We start from the raw sequence: 25,463 nt of genomic DNA, 5'->3' as shown, positions 1-25,463 counted from the left end.
GCCTGCATACTAAATGAAGAGGCCGCCGTACCCCAGTAGGACTTCGCCTTAACTTCTATCTAATTACATCTGCAAAGGGCCTTTTGAAAAAATAAGGTCACATGCACAGGTGCTAGGAATTAAGACTTCAATATGTCTTTTGGGGAGCACAGTTCAGTCCACCCCTGAAATCTAATGCTTTTATCCGCAGTTTTAGTCACCAAACTAGTTATTCTGTGTGCCTGTATGTACACGTGTATATGTGTACATATACTAGTACATCTGATTTACATTCACGTAGTAGCATATATATATGTATATACACAAATGCCTACACATACAAATACCTATGATTTGTATTTAGTGTCACATGATATATACATATGAATTGACATGCACATAAATTAATAAATGACATAGTTCATATACAACATACATGCCATGTAACATTAAAATATAAGTCACATGTACATTGACATATAATAAATATATGACACTGTATAAAGAACTATATGACAGTAACTGCAAGTCATAGGAGCAATTCTGAGTAATGTCTAATATTACTCGAAGGAGACTACAGAGCTTTTTTGATCATTTTTGCACTAAAGAGAGGATGGGAAGGATCTGGTTTTGCAACAGACACAAGCACTTGTGTGGCGCTGAACCTCGGCAAGGAAGGATCCAAGCACTGCAAAGGCCTGTGTGTCTGCCGGGGCGTCCCCAGCGCCACAGGGCAGGCACTCTGCTGGCCCCATATCGGTCTTCACTGCCCTGCTGGGGTTGAGAAAACTCAGACCCACAGTAACGAAGCAGCTTGTCTAAGCCACCAGACACAGACACTTCTAGAAGAGGAAGACCTGCCTCCGTGCGCCCAGCTTCAGCTCCATCCACTCCAGCCGCTTCCCTTCTGTCTCCTCCTTGCCCCACTTTTCCAGCTGGTAATCAAATTTTTCATTTGGGTTACCTCCGCTGAGTGTGCCCAGAAGTTATAGGTGGTCACACAAAGAACACTATTTTCCTTTCAAATGAGCTGGGAAACGACTTTTCATGGAGGTCTTGCCCTATGCCAAGGTTAGAGTACTTTGTGTTCACTTGTTTTGGAATTGTTGGTGAGGTGGAAGAAAAACAACTTCCTTTTTCAGTTTTAGGAAGGTTTTTCCCTCCTGCGTTTTCTCAAAGGCCGCACTGACTGATCTAAAGCTTAGCTCCAAGCCTGCCTGCGGTGTCTTTCACTGATGAGTCTGGGGTTCTGGGGGTCTCTCTTTTTTTTTTCCCCGGGGTCTCTTCAGTGCTGCCCAAACCTCTTTGTGAGTGACCTTGAGAAGCACTAAAACGGCTCTCCCCCAACTTCTGCCTCGGTCGCCTACCTTTCTAGCGCTCTGCCTGCTCTCTTCGCCTTGTAAGCTGACTTCCCTCTGGAAGCCCAAGAGCCTGCTTACTGGCATCTCCAGCAGGGAGCAAAAAGGATGCTGCTACCAGCAGGAAATGGCCGGATTCCGGGATGCTTGAAATGGGGCTCTGGAGGCCTGCTGCTTGGAAACTTCGCTGGAGGATGTTTTTGCCAGGGCCTTCGCCCATCCTGGAGTTCCACACAGACTGGCAGGAATACTGCCCAGCCTCCTACAGCTTCCTCTGCCACTCCCCACCATCTTTCAAACCAGCCTCCCTGTGCAAAATGCCCTTGGTACAGTGTCATTCCCACAGCCTCTACTACTAAAAAAAAAATGCAGATTTTTCTAGACCTCCCGCCAAAGTCTTACTGAGGCCTCTGGCAGAGCCTAGAACTCAGTCTTCTTGGAGCACCACAGAGCACCCCCGGGGATTCCAGGGTGGGTGGCGCAGCAGTGCAGAGGCCATCCTTGGAAAACTATGGCTTAATTGTTAGGCAGGTGTGCTTACATGGGGCCTCAACTCTACAAAGCCTGCCAGGGGCACCTTAGGGAGGTGGCGAAGAGGAAGCAGAGACTAGACGTGAGGGTATAGGCTGAGGTAAAAATGGAACCCAGGTTGGCCAGGGCTTGGGCGTGGGCAGGAGGGAGAGAGGAGCAGGCTTCAGATGTGATTACGGAGGGGCCGGCAGCACAGGTTCCGTGTGGAAATGCTGCTGGGTGGTCATTTAAATCAGCTGCCAGTGTGAGAGCTAACAGCGCCTTCTCTTGGGTCTGGGACAAGCCGTACAGCCAGAGAGATCGGCCGACCAAGCGTCCCTGCTGCGCTTCTGAGGAGGGGCCCCTGTTTCTCTCAGAGGTGGCACTTGGTGAGTATAAGTACTGTACTGGCGTTTGAATCACACCACTGGGTTTTGGTCTAGATTTATCCTGTTTCTCTAGGTTAATGTGAGCAAGCTACACACTTGCTCTGTGCCTCAGTTTCCTCAACTAGAAAAGGGAGACAACAGCACCTACTTCGGAGAATAATTGAGAGGATGACATGAGGTAATATGTACAAAGCACTCCACACGACCCTCACACCAGGAGGGCTCCACGCCCCACAGCGGCTGTCTCCGTGCTTGAAGCTGCTCCCATCTGCCCCACACACCTCTCCGTTGCTGTCTGCACAGTTTGACATCATGCATGATTTGGACAGTCCACAAATGGCCTTGTCTCTCGCTTCCAGGAAAATTTTGGTTTTCCTTTTCCTTTCTCCAAGTGCCCTTTTCACCCTGCAAGTGCCAGGTTATAGAATAGGTGACCTGCCAGCATCAGCGTTCCCCTCAAAGGAACCCTGCCTTGTGGGACACTTGTACCCAACAGCGGCAGGAAAAGCACTGCTCGGCAGATGGGGGCCAGATCTTTGCAGTGGAAAAATCCAGTTTTGAACTCCAAACTTCGGCCTGAGGAAGGCTGTGTGATCTACAAGGTGAGACAGGGAGTTGAAGGTTGGACTCAGAGGCTCCTGAGCAGAGGGAGGAAGGAAGCACACATGCGCAGAGGCTGACAGCACCCAATTAATCCTGCCTTTGCCAGGCTGGCTGTTGGGCTTTTGCATTGGTCTCAGCCTCTGGGTATTCTCTCCGCAGGTTCCCCCGAAGGGCGGAGCCGGCACCCACAGGCATGTTGTGGCACATAGTAAACTAACTCCTTCTGTGTGTAGTGCAATAGTAGGGGCAGTAAGGCAAGGATATTATTATCGGTTCTCTGTTCTGATGATCAGCTGTGAAGCTCTGAGAAAGTAAGAGTTGCTGCTGCTTTATGATGAAGACTGGCTTATCAGAATAACCCACCGAGTCGCCACCCTTCCCCTGGCCCTCATCAACGGTGCAGATGTGAACAATGGCTGCCAATGAGCCAGTTCCGTCTGGTGCTCATATGGAGTTTGGTTCAGGCTCCACGAGGCCAGGGCAGTGACGAAGAGCTCAGCAACACCTCTGGAAGACAGTGACTCGAAGCCTTTGGGCATTTTCTGAATGGAGCCCTCTCTCACTTGGCCGCTTCCCTGGTCAGTGGAAGGGTAGAGCTGGTGGAAAAGCCATGTGTGCCTTGTTGACTCTGCCAGGTTCAGAGAGGCCTTCACGGTTGACTTGGCGAAGCAGAAAAGGTCTTTATTCCCCTCGTCTCGGAGCCTGCCAAGCCCAGGGCTGAGCAGGCAGCTGCTTCCTCCCTTCTCTGACTCCCACACCATTACCTGGAGAGGTCACTGGGAAGCCCTGTCCAGGCCGGGCCAAGCTGGGCTCACAAGCGCCCTGTCTTATGCTCATGGCGGGCTCCTTCTCCCTCAAGCTCAGACAGCCAGGCCTGCCCAGGGATACTCCCGAGTTGGTTTTTTCTTTCTTTCTTTCTTCCCCTAAGTCCAGAGCCCAGTTATTTACCCAAAGAAAACAGGGAAGTGACAAGGTAACAGAGTACACATGTTGTGAAAATATGCAGGCCGGGGCTGAAGAAAAGAAAACATTCTTCCATAAGTAGCTGCCTTGTTAATTCATTTTTTTCCTCCAGATTAGAACCAGCCATTTCTTGTGCTTCTCCAAGCACCTTCTGTGGTTTCCTGACAGCTGCCTGCAAGGGGTGAGATTTGGCTTGAGAAATGGGCCATCGGTCATGCTTCGGGTGGAGGCGGGGAGCGGGGAGGGCAGTAACCGAAATTCCCAGATTGCTCGCCTTCACCGTTCCCTTTCTACACAGGGTTGAAAAAGAGGGGCTGCTGGGATGGTATAAATGCTGAGGCGTAACCTGATTTTCCACAAGAAGTGACAGCTCCGTAATGAGCAGTCCTTGGAATGAGGTTTTTCACCCGCTCTTGAAGCTGCTTTCCAATTCCTGGCAGGCTGGTGTTCTGCAGCCTTGAGGAGCAGGCGCAGGCCGATTCTCGGCAATTAAAAATAATATTGGCCCTGATAGAGAGCTCTTGGGCCCCCCATCATACACACCCTTCTCGTTGTATGCCAAAGATCACTTTTCCAACCTGTTTCGGAGCAGCTGGCCTCCACAGAGGAGCAGGCTTCAGCCCGGCTCACCCTGCGTGGCTGGGGAGGGGCCGCGGGTATTAATAGCATTTGCTGGGCCTGGTGTTTGGGCAGGAAGGGGGTGACCTGTGTCTTTGGGGCCTGTTTTTCCATCACTGGGTTCTTTAAGCCTTGGGACTTACAGACAGTGCTGAGAGAGCTGGAGAGAGGCTCTCGAGGGCTAAACTCCTCTGGTACAGATCTTCGTGCTTCTCGTGTTTCCCTCGTCCGTGTTCTCCATATCCTTTCCAGCCTGTGGGTCCTGGCCCATGGCTTGGCCCGGCTCCCCTCAGGAGAAGCCACACCACAGAGGCCTGGACAGTCCCAGTCGGCATGGATGTGGCACTCTCTGTGCACGGGAGGCTGTAGAAGCCAGACAGCGCCGCCGGCACGTGGGATGTGCTCTTTCCAGGGGGCGCCAGCGCAGGCCTGAGCGGGTGTGGGCTGGAGGAGCCTCCCCAAAGCTCACTTACAGCCACAGAGTTCGTCAGCTTCCCACGACCAGCACCCAGCAGCCTTCACCGCAAGATGGGTAGAAACTCTACCATCTCCCCGCGTGGCTTACCACCACCACAAGGCACCTTCCCAACATCCCTGGAGGGGGCTGCGTTTCAGGCCTGGAATGGATTTGATTATCAGGTTGGGTTGAAGATGCAGTGGAAAACCTTGAGAACAGGCAGAGTACGGGTCTGAGGATGAGGTTTGGCTGTTTCCCACCGAGAGCACTGCTGGGCAAAAGGCACATCCAGTTGGATGCCAGGGCGGAGTTGCTTGAAGCGCTCTCAGAGCACCAGTATTTGGCATGGGGCTGGGAGAAGCCGGCCACCCACCTTAGTGCGTGTCCCTGACATGGGCCACCAGACCCCCGTGGGACAAGCACAGCCTCTGCCCACAGTGGGCTGGATTCCAGTCTCTGGCCGTAGGTGAAAGACTATTTCCGATGATTGTTTTCAGATATTTTATATCTAGTGCAGGAAAACACAATAGTGACAGGAAAAATCCATACACACGCACAAAGCAAAGGTGGTCCCATCCCTCACTATAAGGTCAGAGGCCCATTTTCTCAATCCAGTCCTTGATGTGGATCCAAGGGAAGCGGTTCCTTTGAAGTCAGCAGCAGCCACAGCAGGCCCAGCTGTGAGGGTGTGGACAGGGAGTCAGACAGGATGCACTGCTTTATCAGAGGCCCATCTAATTCCCTCCTGGAAGGACCAAGCTTCCTCTGGCAAAAGGTGACTCTAGGGCCATTTGTTCGATAATCTAAAGACGCCTTATAACCCCAGGTCATTTGGGAGCTGGCTCTGTCAGAGCTAGGCCTTTCTCTCTCGGAGTTTCTGCGTGGCTCTTGAAAGTTCTAATTCCAGGCAAGTCTCTCCCTCACACTAGGTCCTTCACTTTCTCCTGTGTTGATTTCAGCCATCTTTCAAGGCTTCCGTGCCACAAAAAATGACACAGAGAAAAGGTCCTTGGTGATGAAAACCCAGCAGGAAGTGATACCTAGTTTTAAGAATCAGATTTGGGCCCCCATGATTGTGGCTGAAAAGTTTATCCTCGGCTCTGGTTAACGATGGGCCTGAGGTTCCTCCTCCTCCTTCCTCTTACTGGGAGGAGAAATGTAGAGCCCTGGAGGGCTTTGATTGGTCATGGAGCTCGACATCCCTCACACAGATCACCTGGGGTTTGGATTCTTCCAGGATGGAGCACTCATGAATTTGTAGAGATGTCCGAGTCATTGTTTGGAAGTTTTCACCCTCAGAAGTTCTTTCTTACCCTGAGGTGGAATCTGCCACTTTGGCTTTGTGGTAGATTGACTAGTGGTCAACTTGTAACCCCCAGCTGAACTGAACTGGCGTGGTACTGGGTGTGGGAGGCCCACCTGAGGATCACTGCCAGCAGCATAAGAGGAGAACTGGAGAGGAAGATGGTGTGCTGTGGATTCCCCTGGAGAACCATGTCACACTGGCTCTCCTCATATGAACACAGCTGTTCTCACTGTTAGGGGAGCTCAGGCCTTCACTGTTGCTGAGCATGGCTGCGGTTGTTTTCAGGAGAGCTCTAGTCTTTACCTTGAGCATTGCTTCCTGGCTCTAGTGCAGAACCCTAAGCCTGCTGGCACAGATCCTTCATCCCTCTGGTGCAGACTTTCTAGCTTCCACTGACCTTTGGGCCTTCCCAGTGCAGATCCTTGGTACTGACTTGCATAAGATGTTTCCATGGGCTCTACGCCTCCAGCTAGACTTGTGGAGGACTTTGCCATGGGATCCAGGCCCTCAGCTGGATTCTTTAAGTTTGTAGTATATGGACAGATTTCTGGCACTCTTAAAGAATCCAGCTGAGGGCCTGGATCCCATGGCAATTTGTGAATATTACAAAACAATCCTATGAATTATGTGTCTTGTATTAAATCTATTCCCCCGTAAACCCTGACTACAATGGGCCTTGACCCATGACTCAATCTTGCAGTAATTCTCAAGAGCTCGGCAGGGGTGTAGCCATGTTCTAGTGCCTGGGAGAACAGGTGCATCTAGAGCATTGACCCCTCTTCCCTTGCCTCTGCTGATGTCCATATATCATACCTTATCATTAACATTTTGAACAGACTGTTCCTTTCAGCCTAATGTATTTTCACTATGGCTTGATATCTTCATGTCTGTATTATCTTTTAAAATATCACTGAGAAGGCACTGTCTTCAGAGAATAGCGTCTCGCTCCATCAGGTGTTCCAGAGCAGCTGGTTAGGGGATCTGGATCTCTTCTCCCTACAGGGCTTTGGCTATTCTCATCCCTGCCAAGCACAACCATGGCCACAAGCCCTGCAAGGAAATTGTGTCTGCAACATTTAGTGTGGGGTGGATAATTTAAGGACTACTCTTGTAAAAGAAAGTAAGCAGTTCCTTCTCCCTCACATTTCCCTTGGTTTTTAAGCAGTTTCAGGACTCGTCTTTTTCATTCCTCTACACTTGATGAGAACTTAACTTCACGTGCCTCTTACTAGACTCAGCTCTGTGAGCAGAGTTTGACTGTTTCCTTCCCTGCGCTGTCCTCACAGTCTATAACTATTTGTTGACTGGTTTCCCAGATGTAACTGAGGAAGACAACTCTATCTTTAGCTCTTACACTCTGAGCTAAAAATCCAGAGATTTAACAAGATGGCAAATACCGTCGTTTTTAAAGAACTGTCTTATTTATCATCCTGCTAAATATTAAGAAAACAGCATGAAGTTCAAATGTCACACAACATGGGCCCCAGTGTGAATGTCTCCCCCAAAATGCCTGCTGAAATTCATCACTGTAGGTGTTGGGGGAGGTTTAAGAAATGATTAGGTCATGGGGCACTGTCCGCATGAACGGACTCAAGGCGCTGGAAGTGGGTTAGTCTGCGTGGGAGCAGGCCCCGGTAAAGGGGTAAGTTTGGCCCCCATCCTCTCTTGGTCTCGTACACAGATACTCATTCTGTCCATGTTGCCCTCTACCGTATTATGATGTAGCATAACTGTGAGAAATACATTTCTCCAGAATATGAGGAAATAGACGTCTTCACTTTATACATTAGTCTGTGGTGTTCTGTTACAGTGACATGAAGTGAACTAAGCAGGCCAACCCCTAAGCTTGAGCACTGAGTCCTGTTACTTCAGCTTTACTCATGATGTGATCTTGACCCAATTCATGGAGCACTGTAGAACTTACCACTGCTGCCTTCCACAGCTCTGCTCATAGGCAGCCGTGACATCCAAGTACACACCTACCAAGCTGGGAGAAACGCCCCAGTGTCTCGAAGACCAGAGGCATGCTCTAGTCTGTCTTGCCTCTGGATATTCATCCAAACCCTCTTCTACAGCTACTACTTTCATTATATAACTTCTCAGCTCTGTAAGTTCTATAAGAACCTATAAGATCTCATTGTGTTCTCCAATATCAGGTCCCAGTTTCTTTGCTTGGCTTTCTGGATTCTTCATCTGCCCTCATGCCATCTGCCTGATCTAATTTCTCTGCGTTCTTCAATGCATACTCCCTTGTACCATCCATAGTCAGACCACTCTGTTTACTGCCTTCCCTAAGCATTTCGCTTGTTTCTCTTTCCATATGATTCATTTTTTAAATATCCCAAATATGCTTGTGCCTTCTTCACATTTTTAACAGACTCTATTTTTTAGAGTAGTCTTAGACTCATAGCAAAATTGGACAGAAATACAGAGTTCCCACATACTCTTTCCCCCCTGCAAGGACAGCCTCCTGAGGCAACATCCCCCACTACACTACCGTGTTTGTTCCATTCATGAACCAACACTGACTCATCATTATCGCCCAGAATCCCTAGCTTACATTAGGGTTCACTCTTGGTGTTGTACTTTCTATGGATTTGGACAAGTGTCTAATGACATGTACCACCTTAATGGAATCATTCCCCTCGATTTGCCTACCTAAAAATCCTCTGTGCTCTTTTTATCATTCCTATCTGCTACTATAGTCATCTTGGATAGTGTAAGTTCTACTTTCCTCACCATCTTTCCCAGTGGTTTTAGTCCTCACAGATCTTCCTTCCTAGGATTCCTGCTGTACCCTTAAGCATGGCACCTTTGGGCTGTGCCATTAGCTTTTCTCTGTAATTAAAGTGCAAACTTCTGGTACTCAGAATCCACCACTGTGCCTGGCATAAGATAGGCATTCCATGAGCAGGGCTGCCATGTTGCATTGCTCTGGAGATTCCCGTTGACATGGCATGAGCAGAGTTTTGCTTGTTCTAAGCCTGTTCCTAGATCCTTGATGATTGGAAAAAAAAAATCCAGGACCTTAAAAAAAATCTTTCTGATTTAGTTCAATTCTTCGAGTGATTATTGAACTGCTATGATGTGCTAACTGCCAGTCACTAAAATGAGATACAGCATTTCCTCCAATAGACTATCTTCTTGTGACAGATCCCCATAATATAAGGTGAAAGTGCTAAGATGTGAACATGTGTAAAGGTATGGCATTATAAAGGATCATTAGGAGTCTGCCAGGTAGGTGAGTAGGTATAGGATATTCCAGAAGGTAGGGCATTGGTAAAATGAACATGGCATATTTACAGAGTGATACCGTTAATTTTCTGATGATAAAACTAGAAACCCAACAGTTAAGTGCCCGTGGTCCCCAATAAAGCTACAGTAGGTCACTGGCAAAACAGGATTGTGCGATAACCTGTTACTGCTTCTGTAACCAGAAAGGAAAGAGTGGAGCGCTATCTTGCTTGGCCATCCCTTGCTGTTCTGAGGGCTGGGCAGAGATAAGCCACAGACTCGTTTGTCCCCACCCACCGCGTCATTCTCACATATTCTACCCTCGTTGTGTGTTCTTGATAGGACGCACCAATCAAGTAGCAGGGCTGGGTCCCTCTAGAGAGCTGATTGGATGACCTCAGGGACGCGCGGCCATTCTTCATAGGCTTTCCTTCAAAGCTTGCACTGTTTTGGACCTACCTTACAAGTTCTTCTTGTCCTTCCCCACTTTCTTCTTCCTGTGTCCCCTCTTTCTCTTCTTTCCCATCTCCTCACATTTTGTATATTAACACTCTAGTGGGCAAAAATAAAGCCGTTTCCTCCTCCTAGATGGCTCCCTCCCACAGCCCTCTTGCTAGATGGCCGCTGGCTACCACGTTAGAGCTTGGGTGTGACTGGACCTCTGCAGTCCATGGCCTGGTCCACAGTGTGCAAAGGCTGTGGGAGCTGATTGAATAAAAGGGCTGAGGCCCACTGTTGTGGCTCTGGGCACCTCTCATTTCCCCTTGCTCTATTTCCCTCTCATCAGCAGCAGGAGTTTGTTTAAGGCTTCTCAAACTTGTCTTTGTTTTACCTGGGAAAGTCCCTGCAGGGAGAGCCAAGATCTCCCCGAGGAAGGGGCTGGAGTCCTGACCTCTGTCACCAGAATTGTTTGGGCCCAGAAGCCCCCATAGGGGTTAGGAGGGCGATCAATTGGCAACCTAAGGAGTAAAGGCCTCTCTCTTCTCTCCTCCTCCCCTCATTGTGCGCTGAAGGGCAGTGAGGTCAGCGGCAGCAAACTGAAGGGCCGACTAGCGGGCCTTGAAAGCGGCTCGTTTTGTGTTTCAGTAATGAGCACTCTTTCTCCCCTTGGATGCACTCCGATTTCACAAGTTACAGGGAACCTGTCAACTGCTGTTTTCATTGTATGAGGCTCACAGGGAACTTGGATATAGGGCAAGCTTGTTTCAAAGAAAGCGGGGGAAAGAAAAGTCCTGAATAGCTGCAATGTGCTGTCATATGCAGATCACAGCTCCAGTTGCTATGGGACACCTCTGCCCCCCCCACCCAGGGCAAGATGCCGAACATCCCTTATTGATGTGACTGCCTCCTTGGAGATGGGAATGCCACCGCTGAAAGGGCATAGCCAGCAGCCAGGATGGAACCAGGCCTGCCAGCAGCCTGAATCCCAGCAGCCTCTGCGCCACCCCGTCTCCACAAAAAAAAACCCTAGTTGTTCCCCAGGAAGCCCCTCACCCACAAGCTGAGGGAATAGGCCAAGGCGTTCCTGGAAAAGTGGCAAGGTGTAAGAAGGGTCCCTGTGCAGGGCTGTTGGGGGCCGTGGCTGGGAACTGGGCCTGATGGTAAAGACAGGTTTCACCTTCTTTGTTTGTCTTGCCCTCTGAGAACACTTGGCAGTAACATTCCTTTCCTGATGGGTTCATTCTGTAGCAGACAGACATTGTTTTCTTTCCCCTGTTTACCTAATGTGGCCCAGAGTACAGTAACAGGACAGGCTGTGCCAACGATAGGGAAGAGTGAGCTTGCTGTGATGGCCGCTGGGTCCCCACACAGGTCCCTGTGCCCTGCAGCTACCTGTCCCGCATCCATTGCTCCATCTGTGGGAACAGGAAGTCCCCAGAGGGTTGCCTGCCAGACCTGTGGAGAAGCACGGGAGTAGAAAAGGGCCCAGAATTATGACTCTAAGGGGTCCTTTGCCTATAAGTAGGAAGCCTGGTAGGACATTAGTGTTGCCACTTTTCATGGGCTAGAACAGTAGGACAGGACTTGGAGTCTGGAGGAAGTCATGGTGGGACCCTCAATAAACTGAAGGAAACACGTATGTTCCCAGCAAGTGTCCACTGCACACTTGGGACAAAGGGACAAAAGGACGAAGTACGGCTGGGCTCTGTCATCGGGGAGTCTAAGTCCGGGGGCTGTGGCCGAGCCAGGCAGTGGGGCCAGTGCCCTTGGCAGCCTGTGGTAACCTCCTGACCCTCCGCTTTTCAGCTCTTGTCCCCATTTTTACCTCCTGCTGTTTCTCCCTTTGAGGGCTAGTGAGCACTGAAGTGTATAACCCTTCCTTCAAGGATGCTTCAAATCCACTAGGAGAATAACATTTGAATATATGAAAGTATAACTTAAGACTACGGTTAATGCCCTAAAAGGAAAAGCCCAGAGGGCATTCAGAGGCCTTGGGCTCAAAGACCTGAGAGCCACACACCCACATAAAAGCACAGATTAGTTCATGTTTGTATTAGCTTTCCAGTTTGCAGATCATTCACATGGAAGGCACTGCCTTTGTACTTCGCATCAACCAGTGGAGGGGCTTTGCAGGCCTGAACGTTCCACGTAAACATAATCCCTAAGACCCTTTCTGGGTGCGTCTTGAGCATTGGCGGAGGTCAGGGTCAGGGACTGTCAAGCAACAGTGAGTTTTCTGATTGGCTGGAGCCCAGAGAGGTGACCTTGGGAGCTAAGGCCAGACAGCCGGGCTAAAGGCCTGCACACTGTGGCACTGGGCTTCACCATGCAGAATAGATACCCAGTTTGCTGTGTTAGTTTTCTATTGCTGCTGTAACAAATTACCACCAGTGGCTTCCAAGATGCAAATTAAGTGTCATAATTTGGAGGAGGTCAGAAGTGCCAAATGCATCTTACTGACCTAAAATCAAAGTGTTGTCAAGGCCCTGTTTCCTTCTGAAAGGTCTGGAAAAGAATCTGCTTTCTTGCCTTTTCCAGTTTGTAGAGCTGCCCACACTCCTTGACTTGTGGCCTCCTCCCTCCACTTCAAAGTCACCAGTGTGGCGGCTCTCTGATCATTCAGTCTTCCATAGTCATATCTCTATCTGTGTCTGATTTTTCTTCTGCTTTCTAATTCCACTTTTAAGGAACCTCATGATTACATTGGGACCACCTGGATAATCCAGGACGATGTACCTATCTTAAGGTTAGTCAGTTAGCAACCTTAAATTTCTTTTCTTTATAAGGTAAAAAATCATAGGTTCCTGGTAAAGGACCTGGATGCCTTTGAGAGGCCGTTGTTCTCCTCATGTGTCTGATCGGCTGGTTGGTGGCTAGTAGGTTGTCCGTTGGTTAGTTGAGTGTTGGTGGGCTAGGTTTTGGAGAGACTCCCTTGCCAAAAGCCTGATAATCAAGTTGGTTAAAAGAAGGGGAAGAAGGGGCTGCTAGGGCAGACATAGAACGTGGACATTGATTTTATCTCTTTGCTTATCAAAACCCATATAAAAGCACAGTCCCCAGAACTATAAAACAAGCCGTTCTGGAGAGATTACTGGCCCGCATATCCCCACGGGCCCCAGTGCTTTGCCGCTTCATACTCCATACAAGAACTCAAGCTCACGTCCTTGGTGTCCTCTGGCTTAGAGGCAGAGAGGTTTGCAGCCCACTTTTAGATGTCTGGCCAAGCCTTTGAGATATCATCTCAATTCCAAACACACTCATGGGTTCTGCTAAGTGTCTCTCGTTTCCTGGAGCCTGCCCAGCCTGTGGTGGGTTTAAGCCTCTTTCCCGAGCAGCAGCCCAGCCCCGCATCATGAGCCCTGCCAGCTGCCTCCCAGACTCCAGGCCTTGAAGCTGGAACGTGTTCGCAGCTGCCCTGCTCCCTACCTTGTTGGAAGCCAAAGCTGATCTTCAACATGTCCCCCAAAACTCTTGAAATAATACGTGGGCACTGGCCACTTGCTCTGAGCTGTCCCTGAGTTTCTAGATTTATCTCTTGCCAAGCCCCCTTATTTTTGCTCTGCCTGGAACCCAACTCCTCATTTCCTTGCCCGGGGTTCCTCATTCCAGGCGGCCACCAGCATAACTCCCGGGGTGCCTCCTGCTGCCCACCTGCAGACTGTCACCTGGCCTCTGGAGCGACTGCCACAGCTGCTCCCACCTGCTCCTGGACAGCCTCACATCTAGGACCTGTCGTTTCTCATGACTTCCCTCTGTGTTCTAGGACTGACCTAGTAGTTGACGACTTCAGTCTTAATACCCTTTGCCCGCATGGCCTTGACTTCCCGTTTCCAAGGCCTGTGCTGCATCAAAAGCAGCCGTACAATAGCTAGTGTTTCTTGAGCTCTTAGTACATGCCAGGCATTGTGCATGCGTTCGCTCGTTGAGTATTCCCACAGTCCTTCAACGAACCCTAGGAAGACAGGCGCTAGTCCATTTAATAGGTAGACAAACAGAAGCACAGAGAGTCTGTTACCCTAGGTGACACAGGTGACAGAGTCTGGACTCAAACCCAGGCTCTGGGATACCACTCTCCCTCAGCTTCTTGTACCTCACCCGGTATACCATCATACCGTCACTTCTTCTGCGCTGTCCTCTTTACAGTCAGCTGTCAGGAGCCAGGGTGATCGCAGTCACGGGCTCACACCTGCCCTGGCTCAGACCTTTCCAATCCCTGCAGGCCGCCATCACACCCAGTGCAGCCACAGGCTCCGTGATCCGCCCCTGCTCCTCCTCTGCCCTCACCTCCCTCTGTCCCCTCACTGTCCCCTCCCCTCAGCCACGCCAGACTCCTCGCTGCTCCTGACGGAAGCCAGGCACACCCCTGCCTCAGGGCTCTTGTCTCAGTCTTTCCTCCCCTGGCCTGTTGCACCTTCCCCACCACCCCGGAGCTGTGTAGCCTATTCCTTCTTAGGGCAGCTTTGTGGACACTCTATGATAAAGCAGAATAAAACCAAAGCTGGCTGCCTTTGCTGACACCTCCACCCAAAGACTCCCTGGGCCCCTCGCCTGGCTTTACTTTTCTCCATCAATGGGTCCCCAAGTAACACCCAGGACATGTACGTTGTCATCTGTCTCTCCAGCTGGGCATAAAGCACGGAGAGCAGGACCGTTGTTCACTGCTGTGCGCCCCGTACCTCTGTACGCTGGGGCCTGGCATGTGTTAGTTGAATGCCTCCAGGAAGCCCTGGCATTCTCCTCAGGAACCTGAGCTTCTGGGGAGACCTGAAACCACCACCCAGCCTATGCCTGTTTCCAGGCCACCAAATGGAGGACTCTTCTGCTCACAGTTTAGGACTGCTTCAGTTTCCCTTTGGTGATCGTTTACCCCCTCAGCTTGGCAAACAAGAACACACAACACGTATTTCTGAGTTGGGCTCCATTTCCCCTTCTCACTGCGTGTACTGGCTGCTGTGTGCATGTGTGTGCCCCTGTGTATACTAACCCACCTGCTGGGGGAGCCCAGGGCAGTCGCCTCCACGCCACCCTGACTCCAGCAAGGTGAGGGTGAGAGCCTGCTGTGAACTCCACAAACAACGCACTGATCTCACCGGTCTTAACCCTCAGCCCTCAAACCCCCGTCCGACCCACTCACTGGACATTACTTAAAATAATAACGCTGGGAAGTCTCCGTGGCTCTCTCTCAAGCTACAGCTGCAGCCCTGCTGCCAGCCCTCCAGCAGCCTGTGCAGGACAACCAGGAGGTCCCCCCGCCAGCAAGTGTGGGGAGCTCAGACCTCCATGCTGAGCCTGTGGGCCTGGTCTGGGGGACAGGGAGCATGCTCAGAGGACCGGGGGCCAGGGAAACAGGAATGTGCTGCTGCCTTGACCCTGTGGTCTGAGAACACTGCAGTGGCAGGCTCTGGGCGTGCACCCCCCTCCCTGGTCTCAGGCAGAGCATGATTTATTGTTATGTTTTCCTGGCTGGCAGCAAGGCAGCACCTGTGGAAACCCCACAAGGCAATTCCAATGGCTCCAGAGGGGGAGAAGCCTGCCAAAGCAGCCAGGTTTTGTCTCAAGGTGCCTGGTGTCAGGGAGTTGGGGAAATAGGCCAAGGGGTAGCGCAGTGAGTGAGCAATCTCCTCATCTAGGTCCAGCCTGAGGTATGAGAAAAGGACAAAATGTCTTTCACTGGTCCTCTGATTGCCTTACTAAGTCTTTGACCTACCCAATCTTCCAAGAAGCTTCTCAAGAATAACTGTTTCTTTAATGGGAAGCCAAGGAGATGGGCTTGAATAATAAGTTGTACCATTTACTGAGCAGCTGCCATGAGCCAGGCATTGTACCAAGGCCTTTAGATGCATCTCCTCCCCGGCGGCTACTTGGCCGGGAGTGTTCTGTCAAAACGCTGAGTCAGCATCCTCCAAGGACATATTTTTAAATTCCCAATTGGAAAATGAGCATATTGAGTCTCTGAAGGATTATGTGACTTTCCCAAGTTCTTAGCTGCTAACTAGTGAGGTTTGGCCCCTTTGACCTCCCACCCTCCATCTCCCTGGATGTCACCAGATTTCATTTTCCCCTGAGATGAGAATCTATAAACGCTTGGAGTGTAGCTGATTTGGGGAAAAGGATCTTAGTAGGTGCTTCTCTAGCTCTCAGTCCTACTCAGTAAATTGAAATTACCCAATAAATCCCGAATCCTTGCCTGGCAGATTCTGAAACACGGATTCTCTCCCTGCCCCTGTGCCACTCTGACACATATACACTGAGAACTGAGATTCTCACAAAGAGGCAGTCTCAGCAATTGCCAGCACCCACCATCGTGTTCATTCTAAAACCTCCACATCCCGGTGCTTGTCCCCAGGCTGACTCCCCATTAGGCAGCCAAGTTTACCTTTTGGACACTAACGAAGTTGCAAAAGCGTCAAGGTCAGAAAGCCTCTTATTTACTGTAGGGTTAGGGCAGTGTTTGTTTGGAAGCACCATAGTAGGAAGGACTATCAGTCAGGTAAATCAGACAGGAAACAGGATTCTTTTCCAGGAGTTTAACTGGGAAACATGTAGTGAAGGAACAACCTATAGATGCGGCGGGGGGCGGGTTCAGGGAAGCAACAGGGAACACTCAGCTCCCCAGGGATTAGTAAAGCGCGACTGTTACCACCCGGAGCTACAGGGCCAAGGCAGGAAATAGGTGGCCGGGCCTGATGAGAGCTGGACCACGGAGGAGGCCACCCGTGAGGGCAGCGGCCTGAGAGACACAGCCCCTGCCAGAACTGAGGCACGGAAGCGTGGAGGCAGCTGGGGAAGAGACCCCCTCTCCATCTCTGACTTCCTCAGCCCCTCACAGCGGCCAATCCCAAAAAGAAGCCGGGGATAAGGCAGCTGCAGATCAACTCCTAGCAGCCAGCCCCGAGGTCACCAAGTGAGGAGAACCCTTGAAAGCACAAATGCAGAAAGACCGACACAGGGGCACCTCGCTCCTACTTGCTGCCCACATCCCAGTGGGCCTAGCGGCTCTAAGGAGAGAGAAGTCAACCCCCTCACAGGAAGAGAGGAGGCAGAAACCTCCCAAGCCTTGTTTGAAGAAAGGCCTCTTGACAACCTTTCAGAGGCGATGGGTGATACGGAATGAATCTTGCTATGCAGGTAGAGACAGAGCAGGGGCAAGACCATCCCTGCAGGATACAAGGAAATATCCTAGGGAAAGACCCTTGGCTCTGGTGCTTGAGAGCTTCAAAGGAGCTTCACCAGGGGAGAGAGACACCCTTGCCTTTAACAGTTGATCCATCCTCCTCCTCGGAGCTCCATGATTGGACTGGCTGTGTGGAAGGCAAAGATGGTTTCAGACCTTGACTTGGGATAGGGACGAGGCTAAACGCAGCAAAGGGTGAGAGTGGGCCTGGGCTGGGCGCTCCCACCTCCTGACAGAGTTTGGACCCTGTGCTTGCCTTCTGCTGCCCGTGGGTCTGCCGCAGCAAACCCAGTGTGCACATACTTTAAGAGCAAGGGAAATATTTATTATCTTTTGTTTAGAAAATGTGCTGGATAAACTGGATAAAAGAGGAACAAACAGGGTGATTCTTTTTGTGGTTTGCTGAGATTCCCTGGAAAGCAAGCTTGCGAGGCCAGGGTCTTTGTCAGAACATGAGAAGCCAATGCCCTCTCCAAGGCCCGTGTAAACAGAAGTGCTTAGGAGCTGACAGACTGGGGAGGGAAACAGAATTTCCACTTGGTTCCAAGTCATTTCTAGCCTTGACCTTTTGTGTAGAAGCAGAGAGCAAAACTAATCTCCACGATTACTATAACTCAGGAGGAGACACAGTGGGGTAGGGGGAGAGTTGGGGACAATGCTGGGCTTGCAGATTCTGGGTCTGTGGAACTCCAAGGACTGGCTGCCCCTCCACAGGATATCTGTAGGAAAGCCCTGGGACCCTCCTTGTCCTGCAGTCTTGATATCCATGATTTTGAAATGAAGCCCCACCTTCAAAACAGAAAAATCAAGCCGGGTGTCGTGGTGCATGCCTATAATCCCAGCACTCGGGAGGCTGAGGCAGGAGGATCGTTGTGAGTTTGAGACCAGCCTGGGCTATAAACTGAGCTCAAGACCAGCCTGAACTGCATAGCAGGACCCTGTCTCAAAAAGAGAAAAACAAAACAAAACAACCCAGAAAAACCAAGGATGAGTCCTCTCTTTCTCCTTTAGTCTAGATGTTTTCACAGTGAAATGTGAAATTATTATTCTTGTGATTTTACTTACTGTTCACCTGATTTTTACTTCAGAGTTTTACTGACCCCCCTTCATCCTGGCTGGTCATCACATGAAGTGCTCCATCTCGGGCCAGAAACCAGAGTCCTCCTTTCCATTTTCCACCGCACACTGTCCTCGTGCCTCACTCTGGATCCACTGTGCAGCTCCTGCCTGCCTGAGACCCAGCCTCAGCCCTTGGGCCCACTCCTGGCCTCTGGCCTGTGGAGAGTCTTCCCCACTATGCATCCCTGTTTTATCTAACCAAAGTGAAAGGGCAAGACCAGCCGGTCGTAGGTGGCACTTTCCGGTCTCTCCTTTACAAAGAACTCGCTGGCCAGCCCCAACCTTTCTTGTTTTATGTAGTCATTTCTAGAAGCTGGATTTGCCTCTTAGCGTGACAGTGTATTGTGACTCATTTTCCAAAATCTGTCCTTCAGTCTGGTCTGAAGAGATCTGGATATAGGCAGACCGTATTAAAGTCATGAATAAAATAACAATACGAACATCTAGCACTTACCCACCATTTGTCGTTAGCCCGGCACAGAGCTGAGCTCTGACTTACAGTGGGGTTAGTGACTTGACCAGGCTGTTGAGTTGCAGAGACCACTATCCAGATTCCCCCGACTTCAGATGCCAGTCCCAAGGCCCCCGTTGCCAACTGTACTTCTGACCAACCACATATAAATTTGGGGGTGGGGTGCCACATCCTTCTCTGAGTTTCACTAATTCACTAGAATGACTCACAGAACTCAGGAAAACAGTTGCTTACTATGTCTGGTTTATTATAAAGGATCCACTCGTGAATAGCCAAATGGGAATGAGGCATAGGAAGGTGTGGGAACAGGCCGCAGAAATGCCTGGCCTCCAGCCCGTCAACCTCCCAGTGCCTTAATGTGGGAACTGACCCAGAGCTCTCTAAACCCTGTTGTTTCAGGGTTCTATGGAGACTTGACGGCATCAGCATGATAGTTTAAATCTTTGGTCATTGGTGATTAACTTAATCTTTAGCCCCTTTCCTCTCCCTGGAGGTCACAGAATGGGGCTTAAAGTTCCAACTTGCTAAGTAGGCCTTGGTCTTTCTGGCCACCAGTTCCCATCCTGAAGTTACATACCTAGGGGTCCCTACCTGCCAGTTAACTCATTAGCATACAAAAGACACTCTGGAAACTTTAAAGGTTGTAGGAGCCGTGTACTAGGAACCAGGGAAAAAGACAAAACATGCATTTCTTTTTATATTGCATAAAAGTCCCAGGATCTGCCCATCATCCTGACCACCTCCCCCAGGGAAGTGGAATCGGTCTTAGAGCCTGTACTCACACCCTCCTCTTGATTTAGAAAGTCTGCACCCTAAATGAAGAGGCCTCTCCTGGGGTGACCTGTCCTACCCTGAACTCTGAGCATGGCTTTTCAGTACTGCCGGTGCATGGTGTAGCAGGAGCTCAGGATCCAACTTGAGACAGTGTCTCTATCATCTTTCATTCTCCGCTGTAGTGTGGCTTTACAGGCATCCACCTGCTAGCTCCCAAGATGGAACTCTGGCCTGGACCTCTCCCCTAAACTCTAAAATTAGATAGCTAATTGTTTGCTTGACATCCCACCAGAATATCTACCAGGTGTGTCCAAATGACCATATCCAAAATCAAACTTCCAATTCTCTCCTCTGCTAACACACTCCTCCCTCGGCCTCCTGATGCCCCTTAATGGCAGTTCCATCCTTTCAGTTGTTCAAACCAAAAAACTTGCAGTCGGTCTTGTTTTCTCTGGGAATTTTGTATCCCACAACCAAGCCATCTGCAAATCTTGTTGGAAGACCCTTCCGAATAAACCCAAAGCCCAACAACCCTTTACCACTTTTCTCCCTACTTTACTGCGGGTCAAAGCCACCATCATATCTTGCCCACATTATTGCAAAAGCCTCCAGCTGGTCTCTGCTTCCAGCCTCCCCCAGATCCCCTTTGTTTATGCTCAGTGCTGCAGCCAGAGTGACTGTTCAATACCTAAACTAATCATGGCCCTCCTCTGCTCAAATCTTTCCTGGCACTCGGAGCAATGACCAGTGTCCTTCAGTGGCCCACTAAGCCCTGCACAATGTGACGCTCCTCTTTCATATCTTCTATGCACTCTCTGCTCTGGCCACGTTGGCTTCCATATTATTCCTCCAACATGATGGGTAGGGCCCCACCTGAGCACCCTCATGCTTATGGTTCCTCTGCCTGGCCAAAAGAGGATGTTCTATCCCTCCATCCTCACAGCTAGCTTCCTTACTTCAGGTCCCCAAAATATCACCATAGCAGAAGCGCCTTCCCTCACCTCCCTCTATGAAAGAGCAACCTTGTCACCTCTAAGCACACTTTTTCCTCCCTTCTCTTTTTTTTTTTATCTGTAGCATTTATCATCGCCAGTTCATTTGTGTTTTATGAATCACTTCTCATTTCATGTATGTATGTGCGTACACATAAAAATGGCAGAGACTTGGTTTGTTTCCTCAAAGTTGTATCTCCAACACTTACAGTGCTGCCTGGCATGTTGTGGGTGCACAATACATACTTGTTAGATGACTGATGAAGTCAGCAGTGTCCCCAAGGGTAGCTTCAAATGAGAGGGAATGGTGGGTTCACCTGTTGCTTTGGGTCATTTCCATCAGACAAGCTCCTGAAAAACACATTATTCAGTGGTGTCAAACATTGGTACCTGGGTAACAGCAAGGGGCAACAGCTGGTGGAACTTGTTGCTAACAGAAGTGAAAGCCAAAGAAGAAGAAGGAAAAAAAGCAGTGATGAATTGAGTAATTTCCCTCCATGGAGAATGTGACATGACAGCATTTGCAGCAGTTTCAGAACATGCTAGCCTACCGCATGCCTGACCCGTTAGGCAATCGGTTAAAAACAAGTTAACCTCAAGTCTGAGGCCCAGATCCTGAATCTTTTGGACAACTTCCCTCCTTGAAGCATATATCAATTCATAGGGAAAAGGCCTTTAATGAACTTAGAGGCCAAGTCTGGAAGGAGTAGGTTGCAAGGTCATGCGGACCAAAATTCAAAAAGGAGTTCAGGGAAGGTGGAAGGGACAGACATGGTGCCTCAGATCATGTGCCTTCCGATACATGGCAGACAGAGGTGACAGGAGATAGGAGAAGAAGTGAATGCATGGAGGAGATCTAATTTGTCTTTCAGCTTCCCCAAGACCTGGGTCTTTGGAAGTATTGGAGGTGATCCTGTTGGGCACTTTGGCTTCCCTCCAGCTTCCTGTGTTGACATGGGTAAGTGGCCTGGCGACTCCCCCCACTCTTAGCAGCCTTCCCGCGGCCCCTTCCGTGGCACCCTATAGAGTAGCGAGGTGTGACGCAGATCAGAGCCAAGAGTGGCCTCCTGGGAGTCATACATGCTGCTCCAGCCTTCCTGACCCTCCTGAGCCTCCTGGGTGGTGGCCCCACCTCCATTGCTTCCCTGTGTTCACATGCACCCACTCACCTGAAAGTTCAAGGGTGTAGAGACAACCACTCTTGAGCCTCCCAGGTGATCTGTGTCTTCTGCTTCACCTCTCCCATCCAGCTGATCCCAAATGGCCAGACTTGCCCTGTCTGTTCCCTCCAGCTACCACCCACAGAGACAGAGCCAAGAAGGGACCTCTCCACTTTCCAGCCAGTGAAGGAGGCAGCTCAGAGATGTCTCCATTCCTGGAGCACAGCACCTTAACGCAGGTCCGCTGGCTCAAAGGCATAGCCATCAGCTGGCCTTTCCTTCGACTGAGTTTTGAGAGCCAGGCCACGGTGTTTGTCTGGGAGGGCAGGCTTGCCGGATTTCACAAGTAAAATTAGAGAACAACCAATTTCAGATGAATGCTGAGTAATTTTTAGTACAAGTATGTTCCATAAAATATTCAGGGGACACACACACACACATACACACACACACACAGGAAAATAATTCCTTGCTTGCCTGAAACCCCAGTATTATTGGGTGCTCTGAATTTTATCTGGCAACCCTGTGTGCAAGGTTCCTAAACATCCCAGCTACTCCCAAATCAGCCTGCATGGAGCAGGGCCTCCTGGGGGGGGCACAACCTCCAACTCCAAATGCTGGTCACCACCCACGTCTTGAGGAGCAGGTCTCACCTTTTCTCCATCTTCTCCCTGACTTTGTTCTTAGTTCCAGAACCCTCGGGAGCCCTCTGCCAGCCTGGCACACACACCTCGCCCACACTCCACTGTCTCTGCCCTAGGAATCCCTGACTCCCTCTGTGTCATGTCTGTGTCCTTCACGTGGTGATCGTCCTCTCTCAGTCCCATCTCAGCGGCCCTGCTCCCCACGCTCCTCACGCGGTTCTCTTCTCATCTTGCTGGAATCCCTTTTCCCCTGGAGACCTCCGGTAACAGCCAGGAGGCCCAAGTCCCGCGTGGGATGAGCACAGACACGGGGGCAGGAGCGACCATGCCCTGGGGTCATCCCTGGAGAAGACCCGGGGGGCCTCAGAAGGGTGAGGGGTGCATGTTTCCGTCTGGGCCCTCAGGCGTTCTTTATCGAGTGGTCTGCCTTTAAGATGCAGGGGGAGAGACGTTCGAAGTACACAGAGCAATCTGAGCAAACCCACAGAGCATGAGGAGGCAACAGCCCTGTGGTGAGTGAGCAGTTTGGTGCCTGCAGAAACATTTCAGGCCTTGGCTGCTGGAGGCAGAGGACACGTAACAGAGCGGGAGTCTGGGGAGGCTGCGAGGATCCTTCAGGTTCCCTCAGCATCACCCAGGGACCCACTGTGCCCCCGTGGAAGGCAGAGCCTGCGGAGGGGTCCCAGGCCTTGTGAGGTGACTGAGGCCACAGGAACACCCTGGGGAGCATGCAGGACTCTCTGCTGGTCTCCTGGGGCTGGCTGAGGGAGGGGATCTTAAGGCACAGACAGACCAGGGGCTCAGGGAAGCTCACTGAGGCCTTGGGTCTTTGGGATTTGTCCATCAGCTCTGTCTATGGCACCTGCAGGCCTGGTAGGAGGCAGGAAGGCTCTCCAGAGACAAGGTGACCCTTAGTAGTGATATAAATGGAAGGAAGGCTACATGATAGGTTAAGAAAGGTAGCCCCATGCTCTGTCTAAACTTTGGGAGTCCAGCGGGGAGAATAAGAAAGCCTGGCTTCTGCACACCCAAATATCCAGAAGTTACAAATGAAGCTAAGCAGCTATTAAATCCAGTGTGTTCTCTCTTCCTACCTTAACAACCGCCCCTTCATGATATCTTGAGGGCCAGGTTTGACTGTAGAACTTGCTTCAGACGGTAATTGCACCCAGCACTAGAAAGAAGCTCAGGCATGTGTACGTGGACACCCAGCCCCCATATCCAAGCTCCACCCTGGGTCGCCCTGGAGGCCTGTGGGTGTGTGTATCCATGCCATGGCCCACACTACCTGGCAAGACAGACTTGGGTTAGAGGCCTACACTGGCCTTGAGTTTAGGCTCAGGGAATTCCAGGACCCTAGTACCCGAAGCAAGGTCCAATAGAGGAGCGTGTGTGGGTTCATAAAGCACAAGTTCCTGTTACCCATGGACACTTCACCCACGGCTGGGCTGTGGCTACGGGAGAGCCCGAGCAGACCCCTGGTGCAGGTACCACACACAGAGGCCTTGACACCGGCCCAGGGCCAGCGCCCAGTGGGCAGGAGGTCAGTCAGTGAAAATGTGAAGGAGGAACTTGGCTGTTTCCTAGAAGAGCCCTCTTGATGCCCGGGCACCGCCTCCCCACTGCCAGAGTTGGGTGTCTGCCTGCCACCTCGTGCACCGGGGTCACGCAGGTGTCACTGTCTCACGCTCCTGACACAGTGGAAAGCTTGTTTTCCTCCTCTCCTCCTCCCTGACTCTAATCCCCACCAGCCTGTGCCACTTGGCTGGCCTCCTTGGCAGAAAGGTGACAAAAGGATGTGTCTCATGAGAGTCAGATCCCTCAGCTGCCGGAACCCAAAGCCTCCTTGGGGTCACATGAGCCAGTGGCTGAGAGTCCTGCCCTCCGCTGACTGATCTGGTTTCCTCTCACCTCTTCTGGCTGGGGGAGGGGGTCACTCAAAGCAGATTCATTCAACTTAAAAGCAGGAGCTGTCACAGCGCTTAGAGCAAGCGTCTTCTCTCCTACACTCATGCTCCCGTCACACGGCCTGGCCCAGCCTTCCCTATTGAGCCTCACTTTCAAGTCGTTCCCAGCATCCTCCGGGGCTCCTGCCGGCTCACCCACACGGGGCTCCTCCCAGCATCCGCTCGTCTGCCCGCTGCTCCTCTGTTCTCCTCACTTCTGTCCCAGTGCCTTTCATCCTTCTAGGTACACGTGAAGCCTGCTCTCCATGGAGGGTTCTTGGCGCTTCGTTAACCCTTCTGCTTTGTCATTTGTGCCATTTGCTACCTGCACCCTACATCTGGCCCACGGACAGTATTTATGTCAGTACTTTATATACCATATGGCACTCGTGTTCTTTCCTAGTTACATAAAAATCCTAGAGCTAGACCTGGCCTTCATTTTCTGAAGGTGAGGAAACAGAGAGAGGAAAGTTTCATAACTTACCCAGGCTGAACCTGCTGAGCTTGGCAGAGCTCAATGCAACACCCAGACTGTACTCTGCCTCACAACACCATCCAGAACCTGCCCGCAGCCCCCCGGCTGCCTTCCCGCACGGAGCCTGTCATCCAGGTGTGGGGCCTTCAGGAAGGGCAATTAAGTCACATATACTCATCAACTGGGCAAATGGTGTCTTCCCATTTACTGGCAGGACACAGCCTCCAACTGCATCCCACCCCATGTAGCCTGTGTTTTCCAAGCTCTTTGCATTTTAGTAACCACTGGGCAAAAGAAAAGAAAAGAATGAAAGAAAAAGTCATTAATAGAGGTCACACAGATTTTCTCAGAACAGCTCCGATTCCCTGCTGTGTCCGCATGAGGAATTTCAGGAGCTCCCTTTCCTTCAGAGGGAGTAAGCATGTTCCTGCTCCCTGAGGCAGGGAAGTCGAGGTCAGCCTCTTTTGCTGCCAGTGCTCCCCCATCCCTTGCCTTTGCATTTTGTCAGCACCGAGCTTTTTAGCATTCATCTCAGCTCCGCGCGGGGAGGCTGGAGCGGGAGAGCAAGGAGGGTCTCAGTAAACAACCAAGGGAGGGGCTGAGCTAGAACCCAACTTCAGCCAGGGTGGGAGGCTTTTTCTCCTGCCTCCCTCCCTACTCGTCCTGCTCACTGCAAGGAGGAAAAACAGAACAAAGAGTCACAGAGAGCGTCACCAAGCACCTCCAGAAAGCTGCGGGCAGACGCCTGGCCGGGCGGCTGACTTTCTCTGTTTCTGGTAGAGGTTTTATAAATACTCGGGGAGTTTGATCTGAGGCTGTGAGTGGGGAGGTGAGGAGAGCTTCACCAGG

General features: G+C 50.8%; 1 protein-coding gene and 1 long non-coding RNA gene across 11 annotated transcripts in view; one reads left to right on the top strand and one right to left on the bottom strand.

Annotated features, from left to right (window-relative positions):
* Positions 1-21,966, bottom strand: part of LOC106150155 — a 46,005-nt gene extending 24,039 nt beyond the window's left edge. Inside the window, exons 1-2 of the long non-coding RNA XR_001236795.1 lie at positions 21,559-21,966; positions 20,636-20,740 (exon numbers count right to left, since the gene is read on the bottom strand). This is a non-coding gene — a long non-coding RNA (uncharacterized LOC106150155). The remainder of the gene's footprint in view (positions 1-20,635; positions 20,741-21,558) is intronic.
* The window catches only part of Rad51b (RAD51 paralog B), a 701,675-nt gene that overhangs the window by 638,389 nt on the left and 37,823 nt on the right, over positions 1-25,463 (top strand). The window contains exon 11 of one of the 10 annotated variants that reach the window (XM_013521909.1): positions 18,121-18,423. The exons of the other annotated variants lie outside the window; for them this stretch is intronic. Within the exon in view, the coding sequence (XP_013377363.1) occupies positions 18,121-18,162 (42 nt within the window). The 3' untranslated portion in view covers positions 18,163-18,423. Of the gene's footprint in view, positions 1-18,120; positions 18,424-25,463 lie in introns of those variants that run through there. 10 annotated transcript variants of the gene reach the window in all.

Source organism: Chinchilla lanigera, unplaced genomic scaffold (assembly GCF_000276665.1).
Source record: "Chinchilla lanigera isolate Chin_1 unplaced genomic scaffold, ChiLan1.0 scaffold00065, whole genome shotgun sequence".
In the NCBI taxonomy this organism is placed as follows: Eukaryota; Metazoa; Chordata; class Mammalia; order Rodentia; family Chinchillidae; genus Chinchilla; species Chinchilla lanigera.
Note: the sequence above shows the minus strand (reverse complement) of the source record. Positions and strands in the feature narration are given on the sequence as shown.